This window comes from Lycium barbarum, chromosome 8 (genome assembly GCF_019175385.1).
Source record: "Lycium barbarum isolate Lr01 chromosome 8, ASM1917538v2, whole genome shotgun sequence".
NCBI classification, from domain to species: Eukaryota; Viridiplantae; Streptophyta; class Magnoliopsida; order Solanales; family Solanaceae; genus Lycium; species Lycium barbarum.
In genome coordinates, this window is record NC_083344.1 from 109,570,884 (window position 1) to 109,596,112 (window position 25,229).

The 25,229-nt window shown below is 34.9% G+C and overlaps 1 protein-coding gene across 1 annotated transcript; it reads right to left on the bottom strand.

The window, feature by feature from the left end:
- Positions 1–832: 832 nt before the first annotated feature.
- LOC132608114 (uncharacterized) lies at positions 833–1,300 on the bottom strand. The gene has a single exon (XM_060322187.1). The coding sequence runs from the start codon at positions 1,298–1,300 to the stop codon at positions 833–835; it is 468 nt and encodes a 155-aa protein (XP_060178170.1).
- Positions 1,301–25,229: the final 23,929 nt, after the last annotated feature.

Here is a 25,229-nt window from a genome sequence, read left to right on the forward strand (position 1 = left end):
TGCTCCATTCTAATGGATATTTTCAATAAAATATAAGGCCGGGGAAAAAATTATTGGGAACCCATACCCGACATGGTAAATCCTCCCCTGGAGCTGTGCGTTCTCCATGGAGGAGGATAGTAGAATGTATTTTGTGCCCTTGTATGGAGTTCTGCATGTGTGTTATATGTTTGTTTGTTGTGTTCTCGATTTATTTTTAGGTGAAAAATGAAGGTGATATAGGAGATGATGGCAATGAGGAAACTTAACTTTCATGGTGAAAAGAGGTTTGATTCCGTTGAAGAAGGTGTTAATCAAGGTGTTTTTAATTGAATTTCAGATTGAAAATTTGAGGGTCTTCACGACTCTACCTACGTATCTCCCATTGTATTCCGTGTATAGCCCACTGTATATCTGGTTATCTTCAGTATATCATGTGTATATAAATATCTGTGTCAGATATACACTAAGACACGATATAACTTGATAAGCACATGACATTCGTAAAAATATGTGTATGATTGATATACAATGTGAAATACACATATGGTAGAGGTCTGATTTTTCACTTGAAACAAGTCCAAATCGCTTCTTCCTCAAAAATTATATATAGCCACGTCTAGCATCTCCAATCAACTCCAACTACAACCAGAGGCGGATCTAGGATTTGAAGTTTCCGGGTGCCATGCGTCATTCAATCAATTTGGGCTTCGGGTCGGATTATTCGTCTTTTCGAACTTTGATTCGGGTTATTCGTCTTTTCCGATGAAACATTTATTTATAGCAATATACAGAAGAGAAAAGCATAAAACTTTCAATAATATTACTAATATCATAAATATCCATCATTCATTTACAATTGTCCTCGACGAGGTTTCATCTTCTGAAAATGATCAATGACGACATCATTACTTACATTTGTGAATACATCACGCTCTGTGTAACAAACTAAACAATCATTCAAATATTGATCACCAATGCTATTTCGCACTTCATTTTTGATCCGCTTCATGGATGAGAATGCTCTCTCCACAGTTGCGGTAGCAACAGGTAAGATCAGAGTTAATTTCACAAGTAAATAAACAAGTGAATAAGTATCCACAAGATTTGCCTCAACTAATGCTTTTGCCAAATCACGAATTCCTTGCAAGTTGGAGAACTTGGGATTACCACTTCGCATATGAAATATGAAAGTATCGAGTTGGTAACTCAAATCTCGAATCTGTAGTTCATCAAACTCATCTGGGTAACACTTTGCTAAAGTCATGATTCTACCTTTATCAAAATTAGCAAAAGAATTGATAGGATTCAAGCTACCCATCCCAAGAAGCAAATCACTACTCACTACATCAAAGCCAACTTCTTTACAAAAATGTACATACCCACAAGCAAAATTACACTTTTATACATAACTCTACAAAAAGCACAAGCAAGATTACAACTTTTCTATAAAACAGTACACACCCACAAGAAAAATTACAACTTTTATCCATAAATGTACAAAACCCACAATCAAGATTACAACTTTTATACGTAAATGTACAAAACCCACAAGCAAAATGACAACTTTTATACATAAATGTACAAAACTCACAAGCAAGATTACAATTTTAACACAAAAAAACATTTTTGTAAGAAAAAAAACTCAAAAGAAATCAAGAAAGAAAGATGAAAAGATCCTTACAATGGGTCAATGGAGGAAGCTGTCGAATGCGATTGGCTTTGGAGCAATGAAAAGGGTTTGATTGAGAAGAGAGGGTTTGTTTCTTTTATGAGAATTGAAAAGAGAGAGAGAGGGTTTGTGTCTTTTTTTTTAATGAGAAGGAAGAGAGGGAAAGTTCTATTTTTAACTTTAAGAAATAAACAAGTCAAGGATTAATAAATTAAATTAAGTTAATAAAGATTGCTACTGCTCATTGTGTCTGTTGAGCAGCACTGCAACACGGGTTAAAAAAAAATAAAAAATTATGCAGCCGCTAGGGCTCGATCCCGCGACCAGAGAGCAGAAATTAAAGCCTCTGTCCACTGGCACCAGCAGGTTACTTTGTAGTGGGGGTGCCACTTTAAATATTTGTACATAACTTCTGTATATTACATATATATACATAGAGTTTCGGGTGAGGCTTGCGGGTGGCGTGGCACCCCCCCGACCCTTAATAGATCCGCCCCTGACTACAACCACTCATGTTTGTTCAATCCTGGAGGAGAAGAAGGAGGAGAAGAAGAAATATGATGCATACGTTATTGTTTGGAATGGATACATATTTTAAGTGTGAAATTAAGAGGAAAGTCTGCAAATTTTCCTAGTATCTCATTTATTTTGCTGGATATAGTTATATAAAATAGGGCTAAATATACCCCTCAATTTTGTGATTTAGAGGAAATATAACTTCCGTTAAAAAAGTGGTGTATATATGCCCTTCCCGTTATAAAATGGTGTAAATATACCCTTTTCGCTAACGATATTTTTTTAAAAAAAATATTTAGTTTATTTTTTAATTGAAAAAAATGCCATGAGGTTAAAAGTCTACTCATTTTTTTTTTTTTTGAGTAGACGTATTTTTCTAGAGCCACATGGGAAAAAAAATTATGGTGGGTCGGGTCTAGTTCGTTTAAAAAACTATCTTGGGTCTAGTATTTTTTTAAAGCCATGTTATATTAAAAAATAAACTAAATAATTTTAAAAAAAAAAATCGTCAACAAAAACGGTATATTTCTACCATTTTGTAATGGCAGGCGTATATTTACACTAATTTTATAACGGAATTATATCTGATCTAAATCACATAGTTGAGGGATATATTTGCACCTTTCCCTATAAAATATGTCAATAGCCATTGGGTGTTGTATATGGGTGTCAAACTCTCAAATTATATCGTTCGAGAGGATTGGGCCCGAGTTAAATGCCAATTAGGCATAGCCCAATTGTAACATTGACGTGTTGCTATATCTCGATAACTAGAATCTTTGACTAAAGCAAGTCATTATTTCAACCAATTCATCAAAATAATGCGTTTTTGAAAAAATTTACAGAACTAGAATAAACGTATTCCGCAGTAACGTATTAGGCATTATTTTATTCAAAAATTCAAGGGACAAAAAAGTTAAAGGTTAACGGTGTTAAAGGGTAATTCTTACTGTGAGTAACGTTTTATGGTTAATACGTTACTGTGAGTAACGACTCTAAATAATACAAAATCTAACATAGATTGATCTTAAAGTCGTAACTCAGAGTTACAACTTCGGACTAAAACGTAACTGACAGTAACGTTTCTATAGAATCCAGGCACTAGCAGTCGAATCCTGTAAAGAATTCTCAAATTGCGAACATTTCTGATTGATGTACCTATAAAACGTTACCGACAATATTGATTAACCTTAAAAAAAGTATTGATTAGCCTTACAAAAAGATACTGATTAGCCTTAAAAAAATATTGATTAGCCTTTAAAAAAAAAGTACTAATTAGCTATATAAAGTAGCAGTTTTTCAGTTTCAAAACACACCGGCCGATAGTGGGAAACTATATGAGCAGAAGTTGGTTAATTCTCCCTTTCAACGTTTTCTTATACATTTTAAAGTGCAAGATGGTTAAGACCCAAAAGAAATTAAAGATACAATGTCCTAAGTTTACAACAATAACTACTACGAGTAGTAACTAATACTTATATATATATATATATATCACGGTCTTTTCATAAATGAAAATTAAGAAGTAACCATCTTTCATATCTACTGCTTAACGAAAAATACTCCATCTTCTAGAAGCAAAACAACAGCTAGATTTTGTCTTTCAATTCACTTCGCTGGAACTAAATTTGTACGAAGCAAAACAACAACTAAGAATGGTTTCCATTAAGCTGTAGACTTAAGAGACCTTAGTGAATCATATATACTCCATAAAATAAAGCACTCAAATCAGCTATGCTAAAATAAAGAACTCAAATCAGTGGAACATTGAAACCAAATTAATTAATCATAAAACGTTACTCACAGTAACGTATTAACCATAAAACGTAACTCACAGTAACGAATTACCCTTTAACACCGTTAACCATTTACTTTTTTGCCCGTTGAATTTTTTAAATAAAATAATGCCTAATATATTACTGCGGAATACGTTTATTCTACTTTTGTAAATTTTCAAAAGAATATATTATTTTGGTGTATTGACTGAAATAATGGCTTACTTTGGTAAAAATTTCCGATAACTAGGCTTGATATGTTATTGTAGCAGGCCCCCATGATATTATGGTCCTCAGTGAAAACGTCCAAACTTTGTGGTGTGTTATGGTGATGGATCTTCGTTTGCTAGTGTGCTTCTAATTTATAAGTAGTAATTTATTTCTACCAGAATGGAGATCGAATTAATTGATTTTTACTAATTATATTTCATAGTTAATTTCCTCATTCACAGTAAAACTATCCGTATCCAAAGGAGATTCTTAAATCTTGTACATATTGTAGATTATGTAATAATATTTAGTTAATAATTGTAGATTATGAAATATTTCATGCTCTCACTAGTATTATTTATGAAATTTCCCCTTTACTTTTCTGCGTCAAACGTAATGCCAAATGATAACAATGACCTGGATATCCAATATTTTTCAATTCATTTGTTAGAGGGTCATAACACTTATGGAAGTTACTGTAGCATCGCCATTTTGATGTTTAACCTACTGCGTGGATTACGCTAGAAAAAGAACTTCGCTGTACAGATACAAGTGTAATTCAGGAACGCCAGAGTTGTTGAGTAGATCTCACATCGACGGTGGATGGGACTTAGTTCCTTTATATGGTCTTCTGACAGTTATTGTAATAAGTTTTTGTTGATTAAGTTAGGTCCTAGGTCCATTTAATTTCTTATCAAGAGTTTAAGGCTTGACTCAATCATCCATTTTAATTTATATGACGTAGTTTGATTGCGCACCAAATTTAAGAAAAAAATAAAGATTTTTAAATTTGTGATTTTAAATATACCCAAATATTTGTGTAATAATAAAACTTTTAAAACTTGTGGTCTGTCATGGAAAAGCTAGCAAAGCAAACCTTGAATGACAATAAATCAAAAACAAAGGAAAAATATATTACAAAAGAGAATATTATAACGTTGTTTTTGTCAATTGACTTGCATTTATATGGTAGGAGATGAACAATCTACTAATATAAAAGAGAATAAATTCTTCCCCTAAATAGATCTCTCTAGTCCTAAAGGACTACATATCGTGGGTAATATTATAAGGTGAGATGAAAAGAATTTCAATTTATAAAAGGCTAAAGTCTTATCCTCTAAGAAATAATTAGGTTTCCTTTAACTTTAGGAAAAATAAAAATCAATTGTGGCAATTTTTTTGCCCTTCAAAAAAGAAATCCAAATAAATGAAGAAAATCAGGCAAAAACTAACATAAGCATGTCATAACATTTATATAGTTATAAAAACTTTTCCTTAAGAAATTCAAATTGAGTTATTTTCCAATTTCTAAAAATGCTTTTTTTTTAAGAAACTAATAATAAGGAAATAAGAGTCTGGAGCCTAAAGGGTATAAAAATACACGATATAAACCAAAAGGGCATCATCAAAAATTTATATACCAAAAAAAAACCTTTTTCCGTTGTCAGATGCCATCAACGAAAAATTAAAAAAAAACAAAAAATTGTATAACGTGGACTGATCCACGTTATACAATATATTTTGTATAACGTGGATCAGTCCACGTTTTACAAATATATTTTGTAAAACGTGGACTGATCCACGTTATACAAAATATATTGTATAACGTGGATCAGTCCACGTTATACAATTTATATTTATAACGTGGACTGTCCATGACTCTTCATCTTTATGCCCTAAAATTCTTTTACAATATTTATAGATGCAATGTCTATACAAAGCTTAAGCAGGACGACTGTTCAACACTTATATTATGCAAAATATAAACTTGCTATAAGAATCAACATTAAACAATTGTGTAAGTGGGCTTAGCTTGAAGTAATCAAACATTAACAACTACTCCTCTGGTTCAAAAAAGAGTGTCCACTTAACCTTTATTTTAATTTTTTTGTTTAAAAAGAGTGTCTACTTACCAAATCAAAAAAGAATTAACCTTGTTTTTTCAAATTTACCCTTATTAAGTGAAGTGACCAAATCCCAATACTTAATTAGAGGTAATTCGGTCAAATTACCTATTTTTGTTTAGAAGTTAGTATTTTCTTAAGAGGTGTGCAAATAGCTAAGTGAACACTCTTTTCGAACCAGAGGTAGTATGAATTTCAGATCAATTTGTTAGACGATGAAAGTGATCACTAACTTCATATTAAATAGGAGTATATTAGAAGTTTGCTGCAACATACATGTAGGTTGAATACTTAACATATGCAAGTGGAAATCTAAAACTCGATAACATTCACAACTTTTTCAGTACCTACATGAAGTATAATATAAAACACATATTCCATGCCATTTTGCAGTCTCCATGTGTTTAATTACTCCTAGAGCAACCCATCAACATGAAATATATTTTAGGGCATAAAGATGAAGAGTCGTGGACAGTCCACGTTGTAAATATAAATTGTATAACGTGGACTGATCCACGTTATATAATATTTTTTTTTAAAAAAAAAATTCGTTGATGGCATCTGACAACAGAAAAAGTTTTTTGGGGTATAACGTGGATCAGCCCACGTTATACCCCTTTTGGTATATAAATTTTTGATGATGCCCTTTTGGTTTATACCGTGTATTTTTATACCCTTTAGGCTCCGGACTCAGGAAATAATGCGATACTTTTTGTAACAGGAAGTGTATTTAAAATAAAGTGTAGTAATGAGCCAATTGGTCACACTGGCCAAGTGGTCAAATAAAATTCAATGCGCGCATTACACTACAACTTGAATTAGGTTATCACCAGTACACAACTCATCATATCGTTATGATGTTTCTCTTTTTTTAGTGGTTGTCGTCTATATAAAGAAGCCCTTATTAGCCGCGGGAACATGAAATATTGTATGACGATGCCATATGAAGATTTTTTTTTTTTCTTAAAACTCCAGGAAATCCGCAGTCGCTATTCTTCGGGTGCGCATTGGGTAAACCCCCCACTGTGGAATAGCCTGCAAACCCCACAGGGGATGTAAACCGCACTAGGCAAGCGCTGTGTGACAGGCTCGACTGAAAAGGCATTAGGGGGAGTTCAAACCCCCGACCTCCCTTAGGGAGGCCTCCCCTCAAACCAATTCAGCCACACCCGAAGGTGCCATATGAAGATTTTACTAGACTTACTTATCAACTTTTGACTGTCCTTTCTGTTGTTTGCTTTTACACCGTCTTGTTTCGTTTGACATGTCTAATATTGGCTTGTTCGAACTAAGGACCAAGTACTTTTCCATGTGATTCCTGAGACTACCATACAAAAAGTAAAGAACAAGAAAGGTTGGGGCCTAATTGCAAGAAAACAAAACTGTCTAATAAGGGGAAAGGAAAAGAGATTATTAACGGCATAAATTCAACTTGATTGCTTCATGTTCCTAAATGGGAATTAATTAGTTCGATTAATGAGTTAGTCAAAGTTGGTCATAGGCCAGATGTTCGGAAACATTTTGTTTTTCCTTGTTTCGAAACAAAATAGAAGAACCTTATAATAATTACTAAGGTTCACTTAATTAAATAATGACTACTTATTTGTTCTTTGCCGTAGAGCTTGATACTCTATAGTATTCAGACTTTGCTTTTGAGTGTTTATTTCCTTATACTTTGTTCTAATCTTTGCGAACAGTTTTCTTTTAAATAAAATAAAGCTATGTGAAATGTCTTTGTTGGGCTTTAAAGACACTAAGTGGTGAGCCTTAAAGATGAAGAGTGAGTTGGAAAATTGAGAGAAATGAAATTTAAAAAAGTAACTTTTTCAAGTGAACTTTCTCCCACATTGGCCGTGAAAAGTAACATTTGTATGCTTATATGTAAAAGCATAAAGGATTGAGAATAGGGACACCCTCACGCAGCCATCATTGCTCGGATTCGAATTTAGTCAAATGGTCTAATTGATAATCTTTTTGGCCCAAATTCATTGTCCATTTATATTATTTAATTTTCTTTTTTCCAATATTAATTCGCGCGAATGTAATTCCTTAATTTAATATTCGCGGACTAATTCCCAACAGTCGTTTATGAATTTGTTCGCGACCTAAACAAAAACTGTTCTTCTTCCGGAACAAGTACCTTTGGCACCTGTTAGTTGGCTATAAAAAAATTCAGAGGCTTCGCCTCGTGACACACTAAAATCACGAAACAATTACTCTCTGAAAATCAATCTTCTTCATCCCCTCTTCTGTTCATTGTTTTCAAAGACAAAAAATAAGTGTCATGTGATTTACTGTCGTTTATTGAGTTCAATGAATTATGCAATTTTGATTGCAGTATTGCAGAATAAATTTTCATTCTATCCTGGGAGGAATTAATCCAAACCTTGGGCAATTGTGAGGAATTAAATTTCTCAAAACAACACAATTTTCTGTAGGCTCGAAACTAAATTTTTAATTTTAATATTTCTGGTTTACAGTAGATAGTTTGATTATAGGGATAACAATCTCTGCAATAATTCTTGTGGAATATTTCAAAGGCAAGTGGCAGGAATCCAGAATTTCAGAGGTATGCTAAATGAGTTAGTAAACCATGCATGGAGAAGTATGATGAATGCATTTAATATAAATACTGATAGATTATGTAAATATTAGTTAGAATATTTTGTAATCTGCTATTTTAGGTTAGAATATTTTATATATTTTGTAATCTCCTATTTTAGGTCAAAATATTTTGTATATTAACCAATTCAAGGAATGAAAGGAAACACGGAAAATATTTCCCACATGGTATCAGATTAGAGTTTCTTTCTTCTTCCTCCTTCCGCTACACCCTAGTCCCTCTTTCTTCTTCCTCTTTCCGTCACCTTCTTTCTCTGCTACCTCCGCCATGGCCGACGCAAATACCACTCCGGCTAAGCCCTCGTTCCACCCGGCCCTTGCGGTCTCGAACATCAAGAATCACATCTCTGTTACTCTTGAGATGGAGAACTCACAATACGGAACATGGGCCGAGCTTTTCAAAATTCATGCTCGTTCTCACAAGGTCCTTCATCACATCATTCCTCCACCCACAGGTAAGGAGAAGCCGGCTCCCAAAACTGATGAGGAAGTCGAATTATGGACGACCATTGACGCCACCATGCTTCAATGGATATATTCGACAATTTCGAATGATCTGTTAAACACCATCATTGAACCTGACGCTACTGCCATGGACGCTTGGGTTCGCTTGCGTGATATATTCCAAGATCATCAAAACTCTCGTGCGGTGACTCTTGAACAAGAATTCACGACGACTCGTATGGAGGATTTTCCCAATGCCTCCGCCTATTGTCAACGTCTAAAGATCCTTGCGGATCAACTGAAAAACGTCGGGGCTCCCGTAACGAATAGACGCCTTGTCCTTCAACTGGTTTCGGGTCTCACTGAAGCGTACAAAGGGGTTGGGACACAAATTCTCCATGCTAAGCCTCTCCCCCTATTCACAGAGGCTCGGTCTTCCCTTGTTTTGGAAGAACGTGAACTTGCAACAATGGTGTCTCATGGGTCTGGTTCAGCTATGGTAGCCGTGGTCGACGACGCGACACTGCTCTCTGAAAACACAAGCTCACGCCGAGGAAAAACCAAAAATTCCCATCGCCAAAATTCTGGGACTGGCCGAAAAAATGGTTCTGGCCGCGGCTCAGGCGGCGATAAAAACAGTGGCAGCAGTGGCGGACGTGGTGGTCCAGGCCGTAGCAGCGGCGGTCCGCAGCCAGCGGGCTACTCTTCGCAGCAGTGGCCTGTCGGACAGTTTGGCCACTGGCAATGGGTACCGCAGCCTCACTGGGCTGCTGCTCCTCCCCCCTGCCCGTACCCGACGACTTCTTGGGCTCGTCCCCCGCCTGGCCCGCCACGGCAGCAGGGTATATTGGGCCCTCCTCCAGCCCAGCAGCTCTACACGGCAGTAGTGGCCCCTCATGGATCGTATGTTCCAACCGACATCGAGTCCGCAATGCACACCATGACCTTGAACCCGCCCGATCAAAATTGGTTCATGGATACCGGGGCCACCTCTCATATGACATCCTCGGACGGTTGTGGTCATACTAGTTTTCCTCCCCCAAACCCCTCTTTATCCTTGGGGAATGTCTTACATGCTCCTAAACTCATTAAGAATTTAATTTCAGTACGGAAGTTTACTACTGATAATTCTGTGCCTGTTGAATTTGATCCATATGGGTTTTCTGTGAAGGATTTTCATACGGGGATGGAACTAATGCGGTGTGATAGTCGGGGAGATCTTTATCCAATCACCACCATCAAATATCCAACCACCACTCCATCAACCTTTGCGGCGTTGTCCTCTCCTTTTTGGCATGATCGTTTGGGTCATCCAGGAAATTCTATTTTAGATTGTCTTAGGCTTAATAAAAGCATTGAATGTAATAAATCTAGTCATTCTAGTATTTGTCATTCTTGGTAAACACATTAAGTTACCGTTTGATTCTTCTATTTCCGAAACTTTGATGCCATTTGATATTATTCATAGTGATTTGTGGACCTCTCCCGTGTTAAGTTCATTGGGTCATCGATATTATGTTCTTTTTTTGGATGATTTTTCGAAGTTTTTATGGACTTTTCCTTTGGCTAAGAAATCCGACGTCTATGCGAAATTCTTAGCTTTAAAAACCCACATTCATACCCAATTTGAACGTCATATTAAAAATGTCCAATGTGATAATGGGAGGGAATAAGATAATGGTCAATTCGGGAAATTTTGTGAGTTTAATGGGATGTCATTTCGTCTTTCTTGTCCACATACGTCATCACAAAATGGGAAAGCCGAAAGAAAAATCCGTTCTATCAATAATATCACTCGGACTCTCCTTGCTCATGCTTCTCTTCCCCCTTCATTTTGGCATCACGCCTTACAAATGGCAACATATCTTCTTAATATTTTGCCAAGTAAATTATTAGGTCATGTTTCTCCTCTTCAAGTGCTATACCAAAGAAAGCCATCTTACTCTCATCTTCGGGTTTTTGGGTGTTTATGCTATCCCCTCTTTCCTTCTACGACTATCCACAAATTGCAAGCCCGATGGTGACCCAGAGTCAAAATGGTATTTTTAAGCCAAAACGTACGTTTAACTTGAATACCATGGTTACGAAATCTCCTATCTCTCGTAACCCTATGACCACCCTTCGTGACCCAAATTGGAAAATTTCTATGGATGATGAATTTGATGCTCTTATTAAAAATTAGACGTGCGAGTTGGTGCCCCGTCCACCTAATGTGAATGTTATTCGTTCTATGTGGATTTTCACTGATAAAGAAAAGTCTAATGGTGATTTTGAGAGGCATAAAGCCCGTCTTGTAGGTGATGGAAAAACTCAACAGGTTGGCATTGATTGTGGTGAGACCTTCAGTCCGGTGGTCAAGCCGGCTACGATCCGTACCGTTCTCAGTCTTTCATTATCAAAGAAGTGGCCTATTCATCAGCTAGATGTCAAGAATGCTTTCTTACACGGTGAGCTCAAGGAAACAGTGTATATGCATCAACCTCTAGGTTTCAGAGATCCCACTCATCCGGATTATGTATGTTTACTCCGTAAGTCCTTATATGGACTTAAGCAGGCCCCGAGGGCATGGTACAAGCGTTTTGCACATTATGTTTCTTCTCTTGGTTTTTCAAATAACAGATCTGACAATTATTTGTTCATCTACAAAAAAGGGTCCGATATGGCATACATTTTACTTTATGTTGATGATATTATTCTTATTGCTTCCTCAGATTCTCTCCGATGCTCCATTATGGCTCTCCTTGCCTCGGAATTTGCTATGAAGGATCTGGGTCCTTTGAATTATTTCCTTGGCATTCATGTCACTCGTCATAAGGATGGCCTGTTTCTGTCGCAATGCAAGTATGCCGAAGAAATCATTGATCGGGCTGGGATGTCTTCTTGTAAGGCTACTTCTACTCCGATTGATACCAAACCGAAGGTGAGCAGCACATCGGGTGCTCCATATGATGACCCGACTCACTATCGCAGTCTCGCAGGTGCATTTCAGTATCTTACTTTCACGAGGCCGGATATCTCTTATGCTGTTCAACAGGTATGCTTATACATGCATGCACCGTGAGAGGTTCATATGCATGCTCTTAAGCGTATCATCCGTTACATTCAGGGTACACTTGATTGTGGTTTGCATCTTTATCCATCCTCAGTTACTGACCTCCTTTCCTATACTGATGCGGATTGGAGGGGCTGCCTTGACACACGTCGGTCAACGTCTGGTTATTGTGTCTTCCTTGGAGATAACTTGATATCGTGGTCTTCGAAACGCCAACCTACCCTCTCTCGTTCGAGTGCTGAGGCGAAGTATAGGGGGGTCGCTAATGTTGTCTCCGAGTCATGCTGGCTTCGCAATCTTCTATTGGAATTACATTGTCCTATTCATAAGGATACTATGGTGTATTGTGACAATGTGAGTGTCATTTATCTTTCAGGAAATCCAGTGCAACATCAGCGCACCAAGCACATTGAAATGGACATTCACTTTGTTCGTGAGAAGGTTGCGCGAGGACAGGTTTATGTCCTTCATGCTCCATCCCGTTATCAGATTGCCGATATTTTCACCAAGGGACTACCACAAGTCTTATTTGAAGATTTTCGGGACAATCTCAGCATTCGTAAACCTCCCGTTTCGACTGCGGGGGTGTGATAGATTATGTAAATATTAGTTAGAATATTTTGTAATATGCTATTTTAGGTTAGAATATTTTGTATATTTTGTAATCTCCTAATTTAAGTCAGAATATTTTGTATATTAACCAATTCAAGGAATGAAAGGAAACACGGAAAATATTTCCTACAAATACAATTATCACAGTGTACAGTGGTTCAACCAAACATTAAATAAAACGAGATGGAAAGATCAAAATTCAAGACAAACCTAAGACCAATACGCGAGTCTTTGGGGTTTTAATACGGAAAAGGTCCATATATGCCTGTGGACTATGCGAAATTGCAAGCATTTACCCATCGTTTAAAGGTCAGTTCGCCCATGCCCCTAACGTTACGTTTTGCGTCACCCATGCCCTTGAGTTAACGAAACCTGACAAAAATATTGGAGGGCAAATTTGTGCAGTTCCGCATAGTATAGGGGCATATCTGATCCACTGAAATTCCTAAATATTATGACACAAAAGCAACAGTATGGCACAAAATATCACTGCATTCCAAAACATATAAAACATTTGTAATTACAATTCATGCATCCACCATTACATTACATCTAAATTATACAACTAAAAGATCAAATGCAATTACTGTCATCTTTTAAAGATTGTTTTCACAAATAAGAGCACCATTTTACTGTTTCAAAAGATTTGTTTTACTATGATAATGTCATCTTCTTTTTTCAATTAGTTGATGACCTGGATAGTTCTTTCTAGATATTTTTCGTCTTCCCAGTCCCAATATTTATACGATAATGCATGCAACAACTGCCGCACAAAACATAAACATAAAAAAATTCATTACAGATCTGCCACAAAAAAATCATAAAGAAATAGAGATAACTTACATTAGTGTTATGACACCTGAAAAAAACGTCTCCTACAGTGCTGAAATTTTGATAGCAATAATAGAGAGAATATTACATTTTAGGGATTTATATGGTCTTACATAAAATTTAATGTGGTCTGGCCCTTTCGCGAATTCTACACATAACATAAATTTAGTAGAATTATTTGGAGTCCATGATGTGAGATGGAGTGTCGAACCCTTCCACAACTATTTGAAGAACTCGAAGCTTCCGACATTTCATAAAAAAGTGAAAGAATAAGAGAGCAAAGTGTGGGTTGTACGCTAAGTGTAGAGTTTCAAAATGCAGCACCAAAAAATCATTGGCTAGCATAAAGTGCACTACAAAAAAAAAATCTAAGAACTATTGGTACAATAAGAAGTTGTTGCATGCATTATCGTGTAGATATTGGGACTGGGAAGACGAAAAATGTCTAGAAAGAATTATCCAGGTCATCAACAAATTGACAAAAAAAAGATATTATCATTAGTAAAACAAATCTTTTGAAAAGGTAAAATGGTACTCTTGTTTGTGAAAATAATCTTTAAAAGATGGCTGTAATTGTATTTGATCTTTTAGTTGTATAATTTAGATGTAATGTAATGGTGGATGCATGAATTGTAATTGCAAATGTTTTTTATATTTTGGAATATAGTGATATTTTGTGCCATATTGTTGCTTTTGTGCCATAATATTTAGGAATTTCAGTGGATCAAATATGCCCTTATACTATGCGGAACTACACAATTTTGCCCTCCAATATTTTTGTCAGGTTTCCGTTAACTCAAGGGCATGGGTGACGCAAAACGTAACGTTAGGGGCATGAGCGGACTGACCTTTAAACGACGGGCAAATGCGTGCAATTTCGCATAGTCCGGAGGCATATATGGACCTTTTCCGGTTTTAATATTATCTGATCAGTCTTTCTTTTTAGTCTTTACATATCACAACGTACTATGGTGGGACAGTGGACACTGTCCATATCACAACGTACTATGGCAAGAAAGATGATTTTTTTTTTTGGTAAATTTATTTAATAAACAAAAGAAAAATAATATTCCCAAAAGTTCAAAAACTAAAAAAAGGAAAAAAACTTGCCATTAATGGAGTCTTTAAAAAGCTTGAAGGTTAAAAATGGGTTAATTGATTTGATGAATATTTTGAGAAATTAATGTTTGGGTTGTCTTTTGGGACTTCGTGGGGAATCTTTAGCTAAAGTTCTAACAAATTTGGTGGAGTTTCTCTTGAAAATTTGGATTAAAATCGTGGTTGGAACAAGAACAATATTAAGATGGTGAATAACATCAAGAACAACTATTCATTTCAGAATTTTCAATGTGTCGTTTTTTTATTTTTATTTTTGTTAATAATGTGTCATTTTCTAATTCGGTGTAAATCAAGATTTTTCTTTTCTTTTTGAGAGTATTACTTTTATTTTGTTATTAAATATTTTAAAATAGTTTTTTTTTTAACTAAAAAAGACACATGTCCTCATTTTATTCGTCATTTGCCACGTTAGCTGCAAGTGTATCGCACACACTTTATAAATTTGACTGATTCAGCGAAAAGTGTCTAAATGGCACAGTCGAACCCTACCTCGGGTGTCTAAATGAAACATGGTTTAGTTGAGGTGTTCAAGTGAAAAATCTGGACGACCACAAGGGGCCGACGATGGGTTTGGAAAAAATAATTGTGTAAAAGTCGTGCACGAGACGTCTCCAAAGAAAAAACATGACTTCAACCTAGTGGCGAAGCCAGGAATCTGGCTAAGGGTGTTCAAACTTATTAACTAAATATTTTTTTTCAATGAGTGATTGTACCAAATGTTTTTAAATCAAACTACATAATATATATAGCTTTGACACTTTGTAGGTTATCCCCAAAGTTATCCAAGCACTAAATTGGACATGTGTTTCTGAATTTCTACTAAAATTTTAATTGAACAAAAAAAATCTCTCAAGAAAGTCCGATAACAAATATCACGAGGCACCAGTAAAGAAAAATGTTTGAAGCTAACAAAAGGGAAAAAACAGAGAACAACGAATCAGACAACAAGTTGCTTCGATGACGTCCAACGAATGGAAACGACGAGGTTTTAAACAAATTTATTGGAGTACGCGGTGTGAAAACCATCAATAAATTTAAAAATTAATAATTTTATAAAGCTGTTGAGATAAATATTAGGTATATACATGTAAACTTAAAAGTATATTAATGAAATCATCAATATAAACATCTTTATTAGAGTTATAGTTTATATCAAACCACAATTCTCATTATTAGATTTTCTCATATAAAGGAAAGAAATCTAAAAAAATCACCTAATACATATGTTCGGTGGGATTAAATGCATAATTATATAAATAATTAATTACTTATGTATTTATCTTTAATAAATACTTAAAACGGTATAGTGTAAGTTAAAATTCTCAAGAAGGTAAAGGTTACCTCTTTAATGACACTTTTAGATCAAGCATGTAGAAAGAATACATAATACTTGAAAGAAAAAAGGTAAAAAAGATATCGACAGCAATTCCCGGACTAATTCCATAAAAATCCTATTCTTATCAAACAACCTTTATTTTTAACTAAAAAGGTACAAAAATATGCTTTAAGGAGGATTGAACCGCCAATGCAAGCCACAATTCTGAACACCCTTGGCCATTGAGCTGAAGCACCCAATTGTCCTAAGGGTGTTCAGTAGTTATTATTTAGCCTGTTTCTAAAATATTTTACCTATATTTCCGGTATAATTTTTCGGCGAAGGGTATTCATCGGACCACCCTTAATATAGTTAGCTCCGCCCATGCTTCAACCCCAATCGAAAGACATGGTTACATATATTCAAATCAGGGGATGAATAACATTTTCATTAATTAAGTTTGTATTTCTTGTTACCCTCCACCTCACTTGCCACCAAAATTAAAGTTAATTTATCGATTTCAATTTATGTGAATTTATTTTACTGAGTATAAAGTTGTCACGACCCAGCTAGGGGCCGCGACGGGTACCCGGGGCTGACCACCGAGCACCGCTCGTTCTATTACTCATCATACTCATTTGATGCTCTTTTATCAGATTTATACTCAATTATAAGAAAATCATCTTTCATTTTGAAACATAATTACTTCCATATACATATGCCTCTCGGCCATCAAAATAATACATATTTACATAATAGCATCCTCGTGAGACCATATAACCCACACTCTGCGTATCTACGAGCCTTTACTAGAGTACTAGACATAAGGACGGGACAAGACCCCGTCGTGCCCAAAAATACATATATATATATATATACACAAAAGTATAAACCCGATTAGCACCTCCGGAATAATGGAGTACTACTGCAAATCTGCTGATAGCTCCTAAAGGTCTGCGCCGTCTCCCTGTCTACCTGTGGGCATGAACACAACGTCTAAAGAAAACGGACGTCAGTACGAATATTGTACTGAGTATGTAAGGCATGAATGAAACAAACATGATAGAGAAATCATAAGTCATAAGGTGAAGGCAAAACCTGCGTGACCCTTAAGGCTGAATGCATTTCATACATATATCATATATACATAATCGTCGTACATGAATCATCATATCGTATACATCATCATGTCATATAATTCATCATCGTAGTACCGTATCCGCTCATACACATATAACATCATCCGTATTCGGCCACAGAGTGGCTCGACATCATCCGTATTCGGCCACGTAGTGGCTCGACAATATCCGTATTCGGCCAGTACTGGCTCGACAGTATCCGTATTCGGCCACATAGTGGCTCGACAGTATCACATATATATCTTCCGTATTCGGCCACGTAGTGGCTCGACCATATCATATACATCATAACAAGGATCAGTATATCTCATCATCATCATTGTCATCACATACATCTTATAAGCGTATCGTAACCTTTCATTTATGCATACATTTAAATTTAAAGACAGTCTATGAAAATCACATCATATTCGTAGTATGGACTTCGTATGAATATCATTGGATAGAATTTATAATCTCTAGGATTAAGCTCGACATTACCACTATCGTTTATATAGCATATCTCTTACCTTTATCTCATATGAAATCCTCTATGAACATAGACTCGCAACTTTGAGGAACATTGGTCATAAGACGTGCATTAAGGCTTATGGACAATCTATAACAATGTCGGGGGGACATAAGGTCGAGAACCCCCGATTACATTATGGAGCATTCATAGGAATTCCGCCTCACCTTGAAGGAATTAGCATATAAGGTGAGTGTATACAACAAGTAACACCAATAGATTATAGTTAATGTCGTTAGCTTTCTAGAAACATTATACCATGAACTCTAGAATCTTTAGACTTAAGCTCATCATTTTCATTATCGTGCTCATAACATATCTCTTATCGTTATCTCACGTGGCTATTTATGAACGTAGGCTCTTAGTTCCCGAATATAAGGAGGCCATGGAAATGTAGGGAACATAATATCCTAGAAATTACGTAAGGATCATTAGCTTCATAGACCTCGTTCCTTGCTTTAGAATCTCTAGGCTTCATCTTATCATTATTATTATCTCATTCATGACATAATCCTCATCTTCATCTTATAAGGAGATTTCTATCAATATTGACTTATAGTTCCCGGAATGCGAGAAAGTCATGGAGAGGTAGGGGAATAATATCATAGGAATCGTATAAGGATTTCCATCTTCGTAGGAATGTCGTTCATGAGATTTAGGACTCCTAGACTTAAATTCATCATCAATATCGTCATGCTCGTAACGTGTCTCTTCTCTTTATCTTGTAATACTTTTTATAATCGTTGACTCATAGCTTTTGATACGTAGGAAAATCATGAAGAAGGAGGGGACATCATACTATAGGATTCATGCCTTAGAAAGAAGGGACTAGCCTTACATACCTTTTCCTTTAGCTATTCCACCGCTTGATCGTTCCCCTTCAATATTCGCGTTCCTACCTTCAAGAGAAGTCGTACGAACGTTAGTCAATCGATTACTTAAACGTGCTTACTATTTCTAGGAAAATTTGGGCAGCATCTCCTTTGTTTATACCACTTTCCTCATATAGTATATCAACTCTCAAACGTTCATAACAATATTCACAACATCGCACACGACAATCATCATTTATCTACATTTACCCCAATTCACCATTTCCTTTCAATTTTTCCACAATTATGGTTATAGCTCATTATCGCGTTTTCTTATATACAATAATTATTCCATGGTCTAAATTTCATTTATAACATATTCACGATCACAACATACCAACATTCATAGTTCATCCCAACTACTACTCAACAATGACACTATTCACTCATTTATGACCCATTTTCTATGTCTTTCTACAATTCAAGTGTCTTAGCCTCCCAATACCTTAAACAACATGGTATGGTCATGAAACTTACCTTAGATGATGGATGAACAACCCTTGAGTGGAAATACTCTTCTAGCACCAAAACCCTACTTCACTTCCCTTGAGTTTTCTTGAGGTAGATGAACTTTTACTAGGTTTCATACACTTGATTTCATGATTTGGTGTAGTTGATCTTGGTTTAACCTTGAATCCTTGTGGATGAATGTTAGAGAGTGTTCTATAGGTTTCTTGACTTGTGGAGTGAAAATGAAATGAAATGGAATGAGAAAGGGTCCCTTATATTAAATCATGAAAGCTGTCCCGACCAACTTATACGGACCAACATACGGTCCGTACATTTTATACGGGTCGTATGTGTGGCCGTATGTTTGGTCCAGTAGGTGGTGCTCCTCTTGGCTAAATATACGGCCTAACATACGGCCAGTATATTTTATACGGCCCGTATGTTGGGCCGTATAGTGCCCAGTTGTTCCGATTTTGTTCTCGTCGACTCGTTTGATCTCCAATCCTTATGGAACCTTCTTGACACTTGTTTAACACCTCAATACCAATCTAAGGGACGTTATCACTCGTCTCCAAGATATCATTATGACATCGTTAACTCGTCGTCCATGATTCTTACCCAACGCACAACATATCCTTTACTTCTTTTGTCAAACTTCTTCCTTTAAGTCTAATGTCTCGAACCTCGATTTGGATCGTCAAATACTATCTCTCACTTATCTGAATCATCGTATACCTCATGCTCTTCGCTAGCTTATTCACTGTATGCTAACGGGAAATTTTTCCAAGGTGTAACAAAAGTTTAAGAAAAAAATAAGATGTTTAAAATTTGTAATCTTAAACATGTCATAACATACATTTATAGTGGATACAGGATTTTTGAAATTTGTAGTGTTTAAGTAGTATGTCTTAATATTTATATAGCTATAAAAGCTTCTCATCAATTGTAATTGTAAAATGAAAAATTTAAACTAAATTACTTTCAAATTTCGAAAACGATCATTCTTTGTTAAACTGACAAAAATGAAAATAAATTCATGTAAATTGAAATAGAATACTTATATTTTGCATAATAAATTCATGCAAATTGAAATAGAATAATTATATTTTTCTCCCATGCAAATCTTTCTAAGAACACAGCATTTAAGTGATTGGACCACCTAATTCGACCTGTCCAATTTGTTTGCTACTCCCTCTGTTCCAATTTATGCGGCACAATTTTCTTTTTGATTTGTCCAAAAAGAATGTCACATTTCTATATTTAGAAGCAATTTAACTTTATGAGATGATCTAGATGCACAACCACACATTTATATAAAGGCTTGTTTTGGAACACATTTCAAAAGTTTTCCTTTCTTTTTTAAACCAGGACAGAGGAAGTACTTCTTTATCTGAATTCGTGGAAGGACATCTCCATTCGAATGTATATGCATCAATAATATTGCACCAACAGCAAGTCACATATAGATCTCCCACATGCCTCCATAATGCCATCCTAATGGACCAAAAAACGTACACACTTAAAGAAAGTCTTCACTGGAAAAGTTATTACCAGTACGTACGTAACACCAATAATAACACAGTTTGAAATCAGTGGCGCATCCACAATTTAAATTCTATGTGTTCTACTTTTAAGGTTTGCATTGAATTATTATATTCTTGAAGTTATGGATTCATATCTACAACATTTATTACACTTTTAGTGAATTTTTAATTTACATATATATTTACACTACATACCGAAAGTATTGGGTTATATGAACCCGGTATCTATAACAATGAGCTGCCACCACCCCTGAATGAAGTTTGATGGCTCATGAAAAAAGTAGGGGCAGTTACAATAAGACTTTGGTGGCATGCAAGCTGTGTGAAAGTGAGTACATACTATAACTATGCGACAAATGGAAATAATACACACAAGTTGTGTACTTTGATCGAAATATATGCAGTGAATGCAGAAAAATAAACAGAGATCGGATGGGAAATTGTGTACATGTTTGGTTTACTGATAAAGATATATTCACATGGATTGCACTCAATATCATGCAGAGATCCTCTATATATAGACTTAGTACATAGGCCCCCAGTACATAGGCCCCCATCCCTCTTTGCTTCCTCTTCTCCACTTCCTTTCATGACTTGTTCATTCAACAAAATTAACCTGACGACAAGAAAACTCATATTGCTATGTATGTGCATTGATTTAACTTTTGCGCCAATGTTGTGATTGTTGCATTTATACGATCCTGTGATAGTCGGTTCCTAGAATTAATTAAGAGAGTGATTATCATAAGTGGATTCAAGCTTTGAAATTTACAGATTCTTACAACGACCTCAAGGTCAATATATAATAATAAGTGAGTTCACAGTCAAATAATTTTAGATATTTAGTGAATTTCTTAATATATATGCAGGGTTTGTGCCAGTAACATATGCAAAATTTTCGTAAGCAGTATTAATTATATATGAAGTGATAAATAAATAAGTATTACAAAGATAAGGGGTGTAAATTTTTATATTCATACCCAATATTTTCATTTTGCTTATTATCTATATATACATATCTAGTAAAAAAAGATTGACGAAGCGATGTTCCGTGATACCGCTTGGGACAAGATATATTTGCTCCTGATCTGGGCAAAAGCTAATGAATTTACGCGAACCGATAAATTACACCGTAAATTCACCTCTAAGTGATATTTTGAAGTGCATTAGCCATTGGTTGATCCGCAGACAGGATCAGAACACATCCTCTACTTTCAACTCGACTATATATATAATTGAAAAAGCACATATTTTTACTAAATTTACACACTTATATATTATACATGAATAGTGGACTATATATTATACCTCCGCACCACTAAATTGGATCCATTTATGATATTACCGTATCGAAATAAGGATCATCGCTACAAAAGGATGCACATAAAATTAATTTTTTCTTTAAAAAAAAAAAAAAAAAAAAAAGAGTGGCCTCTTTCAATACATGTCATAATAAACAGATGGAAACCTCGGTACTACTTTATTACTCGTTAAAAATGAAAACTCCTTTGGTACTATACATACCCTATCAATAAAATTATGGCAAGACTGAAAAGACATGGAGAAGTGTAAGTAGGGGAGGAGACTCCATTTCTAGCACTTGTATTGTTCTGCCCTTGTTTTGGGCAAAAAATTGCATGGAAAATTAAAAAATCACAATGAAAACAGTCCAAAATAGATGATGGGTCAATATAGTTACATACACATGATCCATTCTGCTTTTGGTTTGGCTATAGAATGTCATGTGATAGGTGCAAAAGGAAGAAAGATATGTTGGCTAATTCTTGTGTAAAATCAGGGGGGGACTTCGTGTGTAAACAAGGAAACAAACAAGTATGACGATGAAACATCTATATCATGACTACTATTTTCAATTGTAGTTCTTTTCATGTGTCCCATACTGTTTTCTTAATTCTTTCACTAGTGTTATGCACTACTCCTTCTATTAAACATACTTGTCACGTTTCGCTTATCAAGAATCAAACTATTTGAACGTTGACTAACATTTTAATTAGATGGATTTTTACTATATTTATATTAGAATAATTGCAACTTATAGTACTCTTCATATAGTTTTTGAATCTCCAAATTTTGATTTTAAAATATTCAATTAATTTAATCTAGTTCAACTCGGAAAGTTAGTCAAATTAACTCTCAAAAAGCGGAATGTGACAAGTATGTTGGGACGGAGGGATAAGACCACCTCCCTCCATGCTCAATCTTCTCTTTTTCCTTAACATATAGGTTGATTCTTAATTCTTTAGAGTTGGTAGCGGTTGAGGCAGTGGGTGTTTGGGAAGAAATTTACCTATAAGCTATCGACATTTAAAGAAATGAACAAACTAAAGAGTAAAACAACAAGTAAGCTCGCCCAAATTTTACAAATCCCAGAAGAGGAGTATTATTTTTCAAAATTGGAATCAAGTTCAACTGTCTCACGACGTTCTAAATTCATATCACATACCACTTGAATCGGCCAATAACCGAACCCTCGGGATCATTTTAACCCCAGGATGTGATGAGTCGATGTTATAATGCAATAACTCTTTAGAAAAATGTTTAGTATATTTATTGTGTGTCACTTTATTCAACACAAAAGGAGCTTTAATTTGGCTCAATGGTTTCGACAATTCTCACCATGGGAGGGCCACAGGGGTCTTAACGTCCCATCATTTACTCCACTAAAAATATTTTTATGGAATTAGGCTTTTTCCTTGACCAATAATAAGTAGACGATGCGCTTGACCACTGTACTAAGTCAACTCGGGCATTTTAAATTATTTGTGCTTACTTTTTTTATACATATAAGAAAAGAAAATTCAGAGGTCCATAGCCATGAGTGGAAAATTCAGCATTTTAAATCAGTGAATCAACTTTACATTTAATATCACTATTCCTTTGTTGTTTTTAGGCCACAACAAAGTCGTAGTTGGATGAACACATTTATTTTTCACATCTATAAGGTTGGCTGACAATTACAAATTAGGAGCTGTGTAGCCTAATTGATCTCAACACTATTTCATTTACAGCGATCTTCAACTACAAAGTCAGCTCTTGTCATCCCAATATATTAATTTAGTTTTCCATAGCTATAAACACTGAGAAGCCCCATCCTAAGTTTGGTGGGAAATATTTCAGGTAGTGATGTGACGATAAGGTTGAGTATGTACCTATATTAAGCTATTTAGATTTTCAATTAATTTTTCTTAAACTAAACTGTAATACCTAGCGAGAAGAAATTCACAGAACATATTTAACTTTCACGATTAGCGTAATACATTTGTTGCTTTTTGAATCAATTAGTACGAGCACCTAATTCCTAGAGATTTAGGTGAGTTGTTTTGTTAATTAAAATTGCGAACAGAAATAAATAGTACAGAAGTAGGCATATTGCCTTAATTATCTCATAATATCTTACCTGAAATGTGGATAATTTGATAATGAATCCCAGCTGCTTCTTCGTAATTAATGACTAGTATATCTGACAGAAATGAGGTGATTATGACACAAAGTATACAGAAATCTGTAATCTGTTAAACCTAAGCAAGATTTGGTATATTTTAATAAAGCGGTAAAAAAAAAAGCAAGGAAATTACAACATTATCCAAATATAACTTCGAAGTATATCGTAGCTTAAAAAGAAACTTATATGTGACTAAACACTTTTCTCATAAATGACGCTTTTTCAATAGCATTTGGTGTAGCAAGAGCTAGCAGCGTAGCTAAATGTTAAATACAAAGTTTTGTATATTTCGTGATCAATCAAACCGTCAAATATAAGTTATTTAAAAAAAAAAAAAAAAACATTCGTGCCCAGCATCAAATAAAATAAACGGGGGAGGGATTAACATTTATTGTTATGCAATTTTTTTTGATATAGCTACAACGATAAAATGTTGCAACAAAAATATATTACATATTTATAGCAAAAGATTTACTTTTATTTCTTTGTCGTAGAAATTCAAATATATAGTTGTACGTACATATTAGCCTCGTGATGGATGAACCAAAACAAATGCCTTCCACCTAACCAAAATTGTTAGGTCCATTGTTACGTTGCTTTATCATGTTTTCATTATATCTCTCCAACTGTGTCAGAGTAGGAATTTTGATTTCTTGATTGGGGGTCCAGATTAAGCATATTTCTTGGGGAAAAAAAAGATATGTTTAATTAATAGTAGAAAAAGTCTATAAAATTTGTGCCCCTTCAATTTCTTTTTTCTCTAAAGAAGTGACTATGTTAAAGAAAATGACTAGGAAAGGAACGAAAATAGATCCGATTTTTTAGTCATTGGTTTGATAAAGACGTGAAAAAGGAAAGAGCTGGCCAACGTTTGGGTTAAATAAACAAAGCTTAAAACAATAATCTGGTTAGTATTAATTAGCGTTTGATGTATATATATATATATATTATGTTCAAAACATGATTAATATAACATTATAGTTTGTGCTCCGTATCTAAAATTTTATTATATTAATGTTTGCGATGAATACAAAATCGGCAAATTTATTAATATTTTTTAAAAGAGAAGAGTTGTTTAAAAGGAAATCATTTTTCTCTTTTTGAGATAAAACAATATCAATATTTAAGCATCAGTTGATACTTTCAATTTTAATTTGATTAATTTAAAAGTGTAAAATACTTATTGTTTTTTATCAAATTTT

Excerpts from the sequence above, each read along its gene's own strand:
- LOC132608114 (XM_060322187.1), bottom strand. The coding sequence starts at position 1,300 with ATGGGTAGCTTGAATCCTATCAATTCTTTTGCTAATTTTGATAAAGGT.